The 14,940-nt window shown below is 39.7% G+C and overlaps 2 protein-coding genes across 3 annotated transcripts in view; both read left to right on the top strand.

Moving 5' to 3' along the window:
• Positions 1–1,511, top strand: part of bbs12 (Bardet-Biedl syndrome 12) — an 8,121-nt gene extending 6,610 nt beyond the window's left edge. For both annotated transcript variants that reach the window (XM_047353860.1, XM_047353861.1), the window contains exon 2: positions 1–1,511. This exon is cut by the window's left edge and continues 700 nt beyond it. In XM_047353860.1, coding sequence (XP_047209816.1) covers positions 1–1,199 — 1,199 coding nt within the window. In that variant the 3' untranslated portion in view covers positions 1,200–1,511.
• Positions 1,512–4,197: 2,686 nt separating this feature from the next.
• Positions 4,198–14,853, top strand: fgf2 (fibroblast growth factor 2). Its single transcript, XM_047352895.1, has 3 exons — positions 4,198–4,784; positions 9,567–9,670; positions 14,614–14,853. The coding sequence occupies exons 1-3, from the start codon at positions 4,607–4,609 to the stop codon at positions 14,797–14,799; spliced, it is 468 nt and encodes a 155-aa protein (XP_047208851.1). The 5' UTR covers positions 4,198–4,606; the 3' UTR covers positions 14,800–14,853.
• The last annotated feature ends 87 nt before the right edge of the window (positions 14,854–14,940 follow it).

Here is a 14,940-nt window from a genome sequence, read left to right as displayed (position 1 = left end):
CTGTTCAGATGCTGTCAAAGATGAATCAACAAGATATCAGCGATCCCTCGTTTGACATTTCAAAAGTGCAGACTTGTGTTCTTCCTGGTTTACCAGAGGACTGCACTTGTGTTGTTGAAGGCTGTGTTTTTCGTTTGTCTGATGAACAGGCTAGAGTTGCTCATAGGATAAAACAACAACCCCTGAAGGTTGCTCTTGTTACTGGAGATCTGTCACAGACCTACCGCCATCTTGGCTTCAAAAGCCTATCAGGTGTAGGTGTGTGTGAACACTTGGATTTGTCTGCTTCAAGCAAAGAGGATGAATGGTTGGAAAAGGTTGTGAATCGTCTCTTGAACCTGAAAGTGAACCTGATACTAACTGCCGGCCTTGCCAGCCAGAAGGTCATCCAGCAGTGCTGTAGGCATCATATACTCGTGGTGGAAAAAGTCAACTCCTCTGTTTTGAGGATTATCGCCAGTTCGACTGGAGCTGTTCCAGTAAGCTATGCCACCCAGTTAGCTGAGCATTGTGTCGGCAATGGCATTAATGTTGAGATCTGGAGGGACCTCAGCAGCTATGAGAGGGAGTCTTCAACAGCTGTGAACATTTCCAATGGCAGGAATGGTGGACTGGTCACAGCAGTCATAACAAGCTGCATACATGGCAAACTGCAGGCGCTGGAGGACCAGTTCTGGGCCTGTGCTTATCGTTTACACCATGCACTGAAAGACAGAGCCCTGCTGCCTGGTGCTGGAGGGACCGAGGTGCTTTGTGTTCATCAGCTACAAAAGCAAGCAGAGTACCACAGGGTGGAAGACAGCAAAACTGGGTCAGCGGCTAACTTATACAGAGGTCTCGTGTTACAGCTCATGGCAGATGGTTTAATAGATTACATAAGTGCTGTTATGGTTAGCACAGGAAGGTTCTCAGCAGCCGAAGCCAGGACTATTGTCAGCAATCAGCTGCAGGATTTTCACAAAGACGAAATCATCGCAGGGAAGTTTTGGCAGCTCATTTTGGAGAGTCGAAGAGAGGATGCAGTTTTCTCAGCAGGGAAACCAGATGAAGCACTGACTGTGAAGATCTATGATAACCTGAGTGTGAAGCAGGAAGCTTGGAGGAAAGCTTTAGACCTTGTTTTTCTAGTTCTGCAGACTGATGCAGAGATCATCACAGGAACTGGTCAAAGAACTGAGGAGAATCTGATGCGGTTATGATTGTTCCATAAAAACAAAACATTGTTTTTCTTTTTTTGTTTTCATAACTTTTACAATTTGCATGAAAAGTTTTTCTTGTCATCAATCAGATAATTTAAAGAGTCTAATACCTATTCTCTACCACAAGGGGGAGATGTATTTATTGGAAATTAACTTTTTTGAAAACGTTTCAAAGTTACTTGTTTTTTTGTTGGTTTTTTTTTTCAAGTTTCCACACAGTCACAGTAAACTTTTAAAACTGACTATTTGTTAATTATTTCTTTAAATGTCCCACAGAGAAAATGCTTTTGATTAAATCTTTTCTTCTAAACATCTGGACTCACTGAAATCAATTCATCAGATTTTTGCTGTAATTAACCCAAAACATTTTCATTCTCAGGAAAATATTAGCTATTGTAAAACTATTCTGAATGTTTAAAAAGATATATAACTTAAAAAAAAAAAGTTGAACTGTCAACAATGGTTGTCTAATGTTTTACTATTGCCGCTAAAGGCAGAATTTCCCCTTTGTGCTTGTTGTATGTCAGACGTTTTCTGTGGCAATGACATGTGAACTTCCATTTCCTCTGGGTGAGTCTCCTGTTTTGCTAAAATTAGCTTAGTGAAATAAAAAGCTTCCCCAGCTCGACCGGGGCATCGCTCTGTGGTGGCAGTGATGAGGTAGAGCAGTGAGACACGACAACCACAACGCAACGAGAGGGAAACTAGAATGGCACATAGTGCCAGATCCGAGAAAGAGTTCAGGGCAACTCATCTGTGCTTCATCTCAGCAGATGTGTGCATCTGGATTAAACAAAAATGCAAAACCTAAAAAAAAATAAGACTTTCTAATAACATCAATTATTGTGATATTTATGTTGTGCGGCACATTTTAGGTGCTAGATATGCCCCACAGTAACCCAGACTCCCAGAGATCATATATTCTCAGACATTAGTCATGATGTTCAGGTCCAGAAAACACTGAAGCACTCATAATGTTCTCACATAACGTCCCTCATTTTTAAAACATTTAACAGTTTTTAAAAGTTCATGCTGTGTCTTTATGTTGTAGGACGTTTAAAAAAGTTTAAACTATAAACCTGTCTTGGTATTAAGAGCTCTGGTGGGAGATTCAGGTTCAGCAACACTAATATTACAGTAAAATAGTATTCATTTTAATATTTACAGGTTTTTGCTTTTACGTGTGCTGCATTAGTTTAACTCTACAGTTAAGCCCACAACCATTCATACCCCTGGCGGATTAAGATGGAAATTATTTTCATTTTCAGTCTAGAATTTACTCTCTAATACGAAATGAAAGGTATCTCTCAAAAGATAATAAAACAATTCAAAATTTGTATCTGGGGAAAAAAAGCAGTTTTTATTACATTTAATTAAAAAGTAATGTTGAAAATTAATTCTCAATAAACAGTTATTTGCTATCATTATTTGCAACAACTTCCTTCTACTTGCTGAGAACGTTTTGCAAGTTTCCACTGTTTTTCTGACTGTATCGGTGATGATAAGCACCCAAGTCTTTGAGGTTGGAAGGTCTCCTTGCCATCACCCTAATCTTTAGCTACCTCCACAGATTCCCTATCAGAGTCATGTATGGACTCTGGCCGGGCCGTCCTGAGATGTTGATATAATTCCAGTCAGAAGAAACCTGTTAGTTAAATGAAAAGATTACTTGGACCCTAAATAAGTAATTTGGTGCTTAATTGTAACTATCTTTAACAGTTTGTTTTTCTCCTGAAAGAGAAACAGTCTGTATGCAAAAAGAGTTAAATAATTTTATGAAACTGTAATGTAGATATACATGTGCTCTGTAAAAGAAGTAGTTTGTATAATTTTGTGCCTCTTAGTTGTTTTATTGGGTTGGCCTCAGCGGATGCCTTAGATAAATGTCTCAGACCAGTCTAACGCAGTTTTGTGTACATCTGGATTTTCATCGACCCGACAGTAGTTTCATAAACCCAGAACAATGATTGCTTCCTTTGACATGTGCATGAGTTTATTACAGGGCTCATCCAAAAAACCCAAACACAGAATGGAAAACTATTTCCAAACTTCCTAATTTTCCCATTTCTAAAAGTTGTAGTCCTTCCATCCGTTAGTCGGCCAGCCAACGTCCATGTTTCCAGCCATCCATCCATTATAAATTTTGTAAATCAATTAAATTCAAAAATACTTTATTAATCCCAAAGGGAAATTAAATGTTGTAGCTCATTATGAAGGTTTCTTCAAAGAGCCGCTGTAGATCCTGATGGCTGTGGGCAGGAAAGATCTCCTGTAGAGGTCTGTCTTACAGCAGATCTGAAGAAGCCTCTGACTGAAGACACTCTGTTGTTGTAGGACAGTCTCATGAAGAGGATGCTCAGGGTTCTCCATAATGTTCTTCATTTTATGAAGAATCCTTCTTTCCACAATGATCTTCAGAGGTTTCAGAGGAGTCCCCAGAACAGAACCAGCCTTCTTTATCAGCTTGTTGAGGTTTTTTAAGTCCCTGGTTCTGATGCTGCTTCCCCAGCAGATGATGGCAGAAGAAATCACAACTTCATAGTAAATTTTAAAAAGCACAGAACTAAATCATTAAATAGACCATGTTTAATAATTTGAATCACTGTTTGATCAGCTTTGACAAAGTTGAAAACAATAATTCAGTCATGCTTGTTTGACGGCAAACTGCCAGGTTTTCGTTAGAAATAGTTAATTTGTTGAAAGAGAATATCCTTCTGTGAGTCACCGACTTTCCAGCAGGCATGGCTTTTTTATGCCTCTTTTCCTGCTGTGTGAGTGAATGAATGAAAACAGTGGTTCTGTTCACATATTGCTGCTGCTGGTTCTTGTTTCAGCTCTCTCAGAGGCCTCAGTGACACATTCCAAGCTGCCCGTCCCCCTTTCCCAACCTTCACTGGGTTGGTTGGTTAAATTGGCGAAGATTAGTGGGCGTGAGCATGGTGTGTGTATGTGTGTGTTTGCGCCCAGGGCGCATGCGAACTGAGGCCCAGAAGGGAAAGCCTTCATCAGAGATCTAAGCCAGCTGCACTGTTTCAACTGCAAGAAGACTGGAAAACTGAAGGAACCTGCATGTAAACCCTTCTGCATGTAGACCGGAGAGGGAGCTGCCAGCTCTATAGAACACAGACAAACTGCTACAAACATGAGAAATTAATAATTTCTCTTAAAATGATCCCTGCAGGAGCTCCTTTGCTGAAGATTCTCAGGCCTTAAAGGGCACTTCAGCCCTCAGAGTGCGTCTTCTTGGGAATTCTGACCTCTGAGGTTAAGTGGAATCAGTTTGTGTGAAGGGCTCAGGAGAAGGGGAGGAGGGAGAACTTTGTGGGAGGTGGGAGGCCACAGCGGGGCTCCTGCACTTCTCAAGAAGGAGACGAAGCAGTTGTCAGGAAACGGCGTGAGAGGAGGAGATGGCCACAGGAGAAATCACAACACTTCCCGCCGTACCTGAAGACGGCGGCAGCGGCGGCTTTTCTCCTGGGAGCTTCAAGGATCCAAAGAGGCTGTACTGTAAAAACGGAGGCTTTTTCCTGAGGATTAAAACCGACGGGGGTGTGGATGGAATCCGAGAGAAAAACGACCCCCACAGTAAGTATTTCCAGTCTTATTCTTCTTACTTTTTGGAAATTACAGAAAGTGTGTTTATTTCTTTTTTTAATATGCAACAGAAAATGAAAGGAGGAAGGGAGGTTTCCAGCTTATTGAGGTTAATTATCCTTGTAATATGTGTTGGGAAACCTAAGAGAAGTATAAAACCTCCAGTTCAGAAAAAAATGACTTGAGATTTTTTTAATGACTGAGAATGTGAATGCATGATGTTTTTACTATATGCTTTCACCCTGCTGAGTCACTGAAGGCTTTACGTCACACAAGACAGAAATTAAAATCCTCTCTCTCAGAGCCACCAGTATTATTACAGATTATACCAAAGAGAGTCTTTATAGTACAAGCTGGGTCAACTTGTATGAGCGCTTAAGTAAAAACATGGGGGTGCTTGTTTTGAATAAACAACGGTGATCCCCCTGAAGGCCTCCGTAAGTCACTGATTACTGTAAAGCGTTCTGGGGTTTCATCAGGAGGGAGTGGGAGAGACATGAAATTGGACTTTTTTCCCCTCCTGGGAAAACACATGCCTGGCAGAGCTGCTGAGGCTAAAGGGAGCCTGTCAGCCACGTGAAGCCTAACAAACATTAAATAAAATGTCCTGAAGTACTTTTGTTGTTGCTGTTTTCCTCTGGAAGTTTTATGGAGACAAACATTATTTCTTCCCTCGGTAAGTTATTAGGCAGAGATAATTGGATGTTAGTTATTGAGCTTTTTACCCGAACCGTCTGCTGTGACCTGAGTTTCCTGCATCAAGGCTCCGTTTGTTAAACCCCTGACAGACCTGCCAGATGAAGCTGGAAATCCTCATCTGAAAGCTCTCTGAGATGGACGTCACTACAGACTATTGCCTTTCCTGGAGTCCCAGGGTTTACACAGTTTAGATGCTGGTATCTGTTCTTCTTCAGGGCAGGACATATGCTGTGAAAACCAAACCTACAGCAGTTCTCTCAGACCAGTTCCATGTTTTTTTGGGGGGGTAACACACCTCTTTGATCTGTGACTTGAAACATCTTACCATGTGCCCTAATGAGGAGTCTGTATCAAAACAAAGAAGGTGGAGATGGTTTTCATCTGGCTTTAAGGTGGCCACCACAGTCTCCAGGCTCCATATGTCGTATAATGGTGATGCCTAGGGACGGATGTGATTCAAGTCATAACTACCACTTTCCTTAGAGGTGTTTTATTCATGTACTACATATGAAATGTCACTCAGTGTTAGTCAGAACACAAGAAACTATTAAAGTATTTCTCAGCTGTTGAAGGAACATGTAGTGTTTGGCTTCAGTGTTGTCATTGGCAGTATATTCAGATTCATAATGGATCTTTGACTATTCCTCCTTTCACAGTTTCTCTTGATCTTCCATTGTCCTCTCGTTTGCTGTCTTCAGTTCACCCCACACCTTTTCTATTGGCGTTACCTCTAAGGATTGAGATGACCACTAAATAAAGTGGATTTTATGTCTGGTGAACCATTTCTGTGTTGATTTGGCCAAATGTTTTTAGACCATTATCCTGCAGAAAGACCAGATGACCCATTTTCAGTTTTGCAGGGTTTACCAGATATTTATCTCAGTTGCCCAGCTCATAGAAAGAGTTCATGATGCCATGCACTCTAGCAGTGTTCCTACAGCCTTTACAAATGCAACAGGACCACAGCATTACAGGACCTCCACCATACCTAACAGTGAGCATGAGATGCTTTTCCCTGTATGCATCCTTTGTTTCACACCTGACCCACCTGGCCTGTTTGTTGCAGAATAGCTTCAGCTCATCTGACCATAGTTCCAGTTAAAGTCCCTGTTGGATGTAGCAAACCTCACCTTTAAATCTGTAACTGAAAGATGGAAAGGTTTTTTTCTTGCATGCCTACCAGACAGCTGGTTACCATGTAAATATCATCCAAGATGCCTCTGTTTGCTCTAGTTGTGTAACAGTTAGCTCTGGACATTTTTTTTTACCTTCCTTACCTCCCTGCGTGTGGTGGCAAGATAAATACGGTTCCTCACCCAGCTTTGTTTCAACTGTGGGTCCAGTTGGTTTGAACTTTTGATTTACTGCTCTGCCTCTGACTAATAAAGATCAACATACACCCGCCTTTGCTTTCCTGTTTTAAAGGGGACATATGCAAAATCCACTTTTTTAGCCTTTAAATACATTCTGTTGTGCACTTGGAGTCTGAAGGAGTGCAGAAGAGTTTAAGTTAGTCTCTCCAGGTGCTGCAGAGATATCTTTATATTCTGTTTGGTTCTTATTTTTCAGTCCGTTCAGTTTTTTCTCTAATCTTTTATGTTTTTCCAAATGTTACGCCACAGTATTTGCTACGGAACAGCTAAACAAGGTCATGGACTTCCGGCTGATAAATTTCGTGTATCTGCCATATTTATATCTCACTGTGATTTTATAGTCCAAGCTCAAGTATACCTACGCTGAAAGAAGATAAGTTCTGTTTGGTTGTTGGGTGAATTAAACCACACAATTCATCGTTACATCGTCCCCCAGCATCAGAACCTCATCAGTTCCTTCCGTCTATGGAAACGACGGACGTAGCAAAGCGTTAAGCTACAAATATCGCTAAAATGACAAACTTTATTTTCGACATGAGTTTATTGTGTGTTGATATGACATCCTGGCCATTGTTCTGATAGCAGTAGCATTGTGTTTTCTGCTTATGTTAGTGCTGTGTGCTGCTTTTAGCTCCTTGAGGACAGAACCGTACTGAGTGATTTGAATATTATTATTACATAAACAATTTTGCCATTTTTGTCTTGTTTTTGCGGCGTTAAATAATTGTATCTCTGTTATCAAACTACAAAAATGTCCAAACAGGTTAAAGTGGAGTGGTCTTTGACCTGTAAGTGGGCGGGCGTGAATGCCTCAGTAGCATTTAAAGAGACGGCACTGGAACGAGTTGCTCTCAGACGCTCCTCAGAACAGGCGTTAAAGAGGAGCCTGTGGAGCTACAGTAACAAGGAGTTCAGACCAAAGCATTGCAATTCCACTTTATGGAGACCATGCGCAAATGATTTAAGGGTGAAAAGGAAGAATTTAAAAACATGGTATGTCTCCTTTAAAGAAAAATCAGCCTCCTTCACATTATATTTTCACCCCTGGGAAACAGGAAGGCATTGATTACTATTGGAAAGTTTCTCTTCTGTATAAATGTATATAAAAACATTCATTTATATCTATTTTATATGACTTGTTGGGGGAACCAAAGCGAGACACTGAGGACTTTATTAAAAATGTCTTTTTTAATTTGGGTTTCTTTCTTCACTAATTTAATTTGCTCAAATTGGAAGTTGCATTTTTCTAAAATGTTTAAATATCAATTTATTTTAAGTGTCAAAAAGAGGGAAGTGTGGTGTACATTTGCCAGTCTCCTGTTTTTTACAGTATAATTGTACAGACAAACTTTAAAAGTTTTATAGAAGCAACAACAGATTTCATTTGGTTGTAATCTGCTGCTGTACCACTAGATGTCACCAAATCAAACATCAGAGAATCTCCATCTTTAGCTTCCTGTGATCAGATCATTGTCTTGTTTTTTCTTTACTTCATGGTCATGTTTGTTCCCATATAATTTGTCTCTAGTAGCGGACATATCTGTGGATCATCCTAAAGGAGATGGAGCACAGAGAGAATGCCACTCGTCATACATCAGCTTGATTTGAATCTGAAGATGCATTCTTTATATATTTTTCCTCATTCTGTAAACAGATTGCTCACTTTGTTTAATTGCACATCTTCCAAATTCTGAGTTATGGATTTGGTCAGCTGGTCTCTCAATGCAATTGATAAAATTTTCTCGAGGAGAAGACAGGGTGAAGGAGAGCCCAACTTGTCCGGACCGGACGTTTTTCTCTGGATACACAATGGACTCCTGGCAGAAGTGGAGGATTGTGTGTTTGTCGATAATGTCAGTCGAGGATGTGGAAGATATGTATATAATTGGATGTTTGATATCAGGATTTCTGCTTTTTGGAGTCAGCGGTTACCTGGCATATCGAGAAATTCGGAGAATGTCAGCAGCTGTTCTGGCAATTATAAGGCTGCCTGGCATGTGTGATGGGATCTTCAGGGCGATCAGCACTCAGACTGAGATGTTACGTGAGCTGAATTGCAGACTGGATGTGATCCTTAGGATCGCAGGCGGGTTGCGGTTCCTGGACTCAGGGGTGAAATGGGATAAATCTTGGAGAAAGTTGTTCGCTCGGATCTGGTGAAAGAGCAGGAATTTGTCTATTTGGATTCGCCTTTGAGAAGCACCAGCGAGACTCTCAAGGCTGACGGAAAATTAAGAGTCAGCCTAACCCAAATAATTATTTTTTTCTGAATCTGGCTCCCCTGCACGGCCTTGATGGCTGGCTATCTTCAACTTCTCCTGGAAGTTATGTAAACATGACGCTCTGCTCCCTCCCTTCCCTGAGGACATCTGTGGACCTGCTCAGAACTTTGTGGCCGGTTGAAGAACATTCCAACGTACCATCAAGGACAATGGCCTCTGTGACAGTGCTTCATGGACTTACTTACACACACACACATGCTCAAGATAAACATATGCACCCCAGGCAGCAAAGCCTCGGTGACCCGTCCCCCCATTGTCTTGTGTCATGATGTATGTTTGGATGGGTTGTACTGGAATTCTAATTTCCCCCCGGGGATCAATAAAGTATCTTTGAATTGAATTGAATTAAACATTCCACCATGAAAGAACAAATGGTTTCTGTTTACTCAATGTAAATAAACTTTTATCTGCATCTACAGTAAAGCTTCAGCTGCAGGCGACCTCGGTGGGGGAGGTGGTCATCAAAGGAGTTTGTGCAAACCGTTATCTGGCGATGAACAGAGATGGCCGGCTGTTTGGAGCGGTGAGTGACTTCTCTCTACAGATGTCTATGTTATTTAGTCTTGTCTCGTTAAGTCCAAGTCACTGAAGACCAACAGTTATCACACGTCATGGCATCAAATGTCAAGTTTAAAATGTCAAGACATGGGGTTTAATTTGGAGTTGCTTTCCACGCAGAGAAGACTAGAATAGTAGCAAAATAAGCATCTAGAGATATGTTAATTAACACAAGTGTTTTAAAATGAGGTCTGATAGTAAAAGCTGCAAACAAAGCAGGTAGCACTGAGGAGTGAATCCTGAATGTTTACGTACAGTGGCTTGTAAAAGTATTCAACTTTGACACCGTTAGGTGGTAGACCCAGAACGGTCTGGTTTGACACAATGAAAAGGTTTTATACAATAAAATATTAAACAAAAGGTCAAAACATACACGTTAAGACAAGAGGGATGCTTAAACTTATATAAATTATCTATATCTAAAGAAATAAACTGGTTATGATCCGTCCTTTTTTTTATTAATCTTATGTAATATTCAAATTTTCTGACACAGAATTTCGGGCTTTTATTCTCTTTAAGCCAGAATCCTCAAATTTACAAGAAATATAGGACTGAAATATTACCCTTCATGTATAATGAATGAAACATGAGTTTCACTTTCTGAAATGAGTGACATAAAACACTGAACGTTTTTCATGATATTCTAATCTTTTTAGATTTAACTGTACATTGTAAAGAAGTGAGGATAAATGATATGGCTGCTTTTTCATCTGATTTGTAACAGTGTGTATGTTTTTTATGTAGGCATTCAGATTGGTGATGGGTTTGTAGATGATTTTTGTGAAGGAGCTGGTATGTTCAGAACCTAAATGCCAGCATTAGGAGTGGAACGACGGGGCTACAGGCAGTTTCTGGAGCATCTGACACAGACAGTGAGTGAATGCGCCCAGACACGTATGGAAGCAAATCGTTACCATATTTCAAATGAAAAAGCATTTTCAGAAATGCTTTTTCATTTGAAATATGTGGCTGCATTGTTTGACTCATAAATTAAATTAGTAATCAATAATCCTATCTGCATTTTCATTTTCTTCTCCAAGACTGCTCATTCTTTCACTTAATTAAAATGAAATAGACATTTGAGATTTATTTTTCAAAATGTACCAAAATTCAATTTGAAATGTAAAATTTGAAAATGAAAAAGCATTTCCAGAAATGCTTTTTCATTTTAAGAATGTGGCTGCATTATTTGATTCATAAATAAAATTAGTAATCAATCATCCTATTTGCATTTGCATTTTCTTCTTCATGACTGCACATTTTATGCCATAATCAAAAAGAAAACACAGCAGACATTGCTTTTTCGTTTTCGTGCTCTGCCCTCAAAGTACTGCCCAGAACTCGAAAATGAAAAAGCATTCCGAGCGGCGGGCGCAGCAGAGTGACGTCAGCAGCCGCTCTTCCTCAGCTCCCTGCTGACCGAGCTACCCATCGTTCGGTAGGGGGCGCTGTGCACGTCTGCATTGGCTGTGGCAGTTCCTCCACAGCCTGCTGCAGGGTGGCAGGGGATTCCGTGAGGATGCCAGAAGGTGCCAGACCGGCTGTAAAAGCTCGCCAATGCGGTTGCCGCTGTTTTTGTGGAAGCTGATGCTGATTATCGGCAAACGGGTTGTCATTGTTGTTATAGCCTGTTACCTTTAAATAATGATTTCATTATTGATTATTATTTAATAAACAGCTTTAGACCCATAACATAATGTGATTGTATTTATTTGACATGGAAAATAAATATCACTATGTGAATGTGTGACGTGTTGAAAGGATGATGAAGATTTATTGCACAAACAGCCGGTTTATTATAGAGCACGAGCGGCTATTCTGAATTGTCACTCACAGAAAAATATAAATAAATGCTTAAAAACACGCTGGATGTCCCAGGCCATAAGGATGCCACCAGAACTGCCAGTTCTGTCTGCCACTGCCACAAATTGAGCTCGGCCCTGCCACAATTCAATCAATTTCTCGGCACGTTTGCAATGTAATGCAATTCAGACGTCCACAGCGCCCCCTACCGAACAAGATGGGTAGCTCGGTTAGCAGGGAGCTGAGGAAGAGCTGCTGCTGACGTCACTCTGCTGCGCCCGCCGCTCATAATGCTTTTTCGTTTTCGAGTTCTGGGCAGTACTTTGAGGGCAGACCACAAAAACAAAAAAGCAATGTCTGCTTTGTTTTCTTTATGATTATCGCCTAAAATGTGCAGTCGTGAAGAAGAAAATGCAAATGCAAATAGGATGATTGATTACTAATTTTATTTATGGGTCAAATAATGCAGCCACATTCTTAAAATGAAAAAGCATTTCTGGAAATGCTTTTTCATTTTCAAATTTTACATTTCAAATTGAATTTTGGTATCTATTTGCTGGGGTACATTTTGAAAAATAAATCTCAAATGTCTTTTTCATTTTAATTAAGTTAAAGAATGAGCAGTCTTGAAGAAGAAAATTAAAATGCAAATCGGATTATTGATTACTAATTTCATTTATGAGTCAAACAATGCAGCCACATTCTTAAAATGAAAAAGCATTTCTGAAAATGCTTTTTCATTTGAAATATGGTAACGATTCCTTGCCTTAGACATCATTTCCAGCACTTGACAGAGTTTGAGCTGAAGCCCATTTTAGGCTCATGGCCCTATGAGGTCACATTGTGCAACTGCCTGACATGGAGTTTATAAATGTCACAACAGAGCACAGACAGCTAGCTTTAAATAATGGGTTAGATAGAAGTGAAATGCAAACAACTCAACCTAATGTGTTAAACATTTCAGCTTTTTTATGGAAAGCATCTGAATAAGGGATTTTTTTTATACTCAGTCATGTTTTAGTGCATAGTTATACCTAAAAGAAGTTAAGCATCTATCAAACCTTCAGTCTATGCCATCGGCTGAGAAATTTTCCCTTTTCTAGCTTTTCTTGCAATAAGATGAATGAATTCTCTGAAACACTGTTTTGTCCCAAACCGAAGAGTCTGTGAGGATTTCCTGAACATGGGTGTAAATAAACCGATACTGCTACTTTCTCGCTTCCATTGGCACTGAAAGTGCAAAGCGGTGATGATTTACGAGGCTTTGTGGTTGTAAATGCTTGTACTGCATAATTAGGAGTTTGTATTTCCTCCTTCTAATGAGAGGCTGCTTCCTGAGACGGCGCTGTGCCCGGCTGCCGTTGGTGTGTAAATGTGAAAAGAAACATCTATTTTATCTCATTACAATCCTTTGTTACCTTGAATTGAAAGAAAAAAATGTCAGTTCACCTCTGACCCAGCCCTGTCCTTGAACACATCAGATCATAACTAGTTCATTTTTAGATACAGTTCATTTATATAAGTTTGAGCATTCATTTTGTCTTAAAATGTGTACGTTTTGACCTTTTTTTAAATTATTTTATTGTATAAAACCTTTTCATTGTATCAAACCAGAACATTCTGGGTCTACTACCTGACAGTTTCTACCTTACATGTGTCAATTGGGTCATGTGGCTATACTCAATAATTCTCAGCAGAATGTTGCTCAGTTGTTTTATATTCATGAAGGGTCATATTCATAATGGGCAACTGAAGCATGATTAATGGAAAAAAGATCAAGTATGAAATCTTCAGAAAGTAAACAGTTAGATAAATTTGTATGTGAGATTTGAGCATTTTTATGATTACTTATGACCATAATTTATCAAATTATTAAAGAACTAACTGACATGTAATGGCCAAGTACAAAGTTATAAAATGTGCATGGGTAACAAAATCAGCCAATATTCAGCTTGAACTGTCCTGAGCAGCTGATGGGGTTCTGATTGGTGTATGGACCTTCGGTGTTGCCAACACTAAGCCTTAAAAACTTCTGTTTAAACTTAGTGACTTCTCATGTTAATGAGGTGTTTAAAAGTTAAAATGAACTTCAAAGCTCAACTATGCAGAGGTGTCTAGTAAATAGTTACATTTCCTTGATTAACCTTTTGACAGAAATGTACTTCTAGGAGTAGTTTTACTGCACCATGGTTTTTATTTCTACTTTAGTAATGTTACTCTGACATAATGCTACTCTGCTCACCTGGAGTTACTGGAGTCAATGAAGACCAAGTCTGTTTAAAACCAAAAATCTTATGTTAAAGTGAGACTTCTTTGTTGTTCTAATGTTATTTACGATCTGCTGAGCCTGTCGAGCTATTTGGAGGTCAGGTCAATATACAGTGCTGGCCACTGATATGAATTACAACAAGTTCTGGTTTTAAATTACATTTGGAGTTGTGTGTCTCCTGCCTGAATGTGTTATTTTGTAATTACAGTATTTATATTCATTTTTTATTTTAATTTGTAAAATACTAGAATTTGCACTTAACTGCATTTTGTCTACCTGATTACACCTTTTGTTATTTTACAATTTAAAGCAGATGTTATGATCCGTTTCTCTGATTTTACACAGTACTTGTCTAGCATTTGACTAAGTACTTTTTTAGTCTTCAGTTATTTCTTAGATGAATACTTTTTACATTTACTTCAGAAAAAAATATATTGAAGCAGTGCTGCTCTTAAGTACAATGTTTGGCTACTTTACCCCCTCTACAAATCTGTGAGAAGACCTCTGCATCATGTCAAGACATGTTTCGGATTTATTCATGCTGCGAGACAGCGAGAGAGAGCAAGACGTTCGGCTGGAACTGTCTGCAGCTCTGGATTGATAGAGGTTGATATTTTCTAGAGCGTACATATGGAGACTGCAGTTTTAGTAATGCTAGCTGTGCTAACATCGCTCAGAATGAACCAGCTTTTTTTTCCCTTCCGGGTTTAGTTTTATTCAGACAGCACCGTCTGATGGTGGAATAGATTCTTTTTGCTTAGAACCAATGAGAACCAACATGGTTTCACTGAAATGAAACCTTACTAATGTGAGATGTTCTGTGTCTTTTCCTTCAGAGACGAGCAACAGAAGAGTGCTACTTCCTAGAGAGGCTCGAGAGCAACAACTACAACACCTACAGCTCCAGGAAGTACCCAAGCATGTACGTGGCGCTGAAGAGGACTGGCCAGTACAAGTCCGGAAACAAAACCGGACCGGGTCAGAAGGCCATTCTCTTTCTTCCAATGTCGGCAAAGTGCTAACCGGGGGATCAGACGGCGAGAGATCGACAATGTGAAGGCAATGACCACAGTGTTGCATTGACATTGCCTAAAACAGCTGTGATGATTTGACTGTTCCATCTGATATTATTCAGCTTTACTTTCAAACGGCGCCACATATTT

The sequence above is a fragment of the Girardinichthys multiradiatus genome, chromosome 23 (assembly GCF_021462225.1).
Source record: "Girardinichthys multiradiatus isolate DD_20200921_A chromosome 23, DD_fGirMul_XY1, whole genome shotgun sequence".
In the NCBI taxonomy this organism is placed as follows: Eukaryota; Metazoa; Chordata; class Actinopteri; order Cyprinodontiformes; family Goodeidae; genus Girardinichthys; species Girardinichthys multiradiatus.
This window is presented reverse-complemented; position numbering and strand designations above follow the sequence as displayed.

Coding starts and splice junctions, on each gene's coding strand:
- fgf2 (XM_047352895.1), top strand. CDS start 4,607: ATGGCCACAGGAGAAATCACAACACTTCCCGCCGTACCTGAAGACGGC. Junction 4,785..9,566: donor AGAGAAAAACGACCCCCACA/GTAAGTATTTCC, acceptor CTGCATCTACAG/TAAAGCTTCAGCTGCAGGCG. Junction 9,671..14,613: donor ATGGCCGGCTGTTTGGAGCG/GTGAGTGACTTC, acceptor CTTTTCCTTCAG/AGACGAGCAACAGAAGAGTG.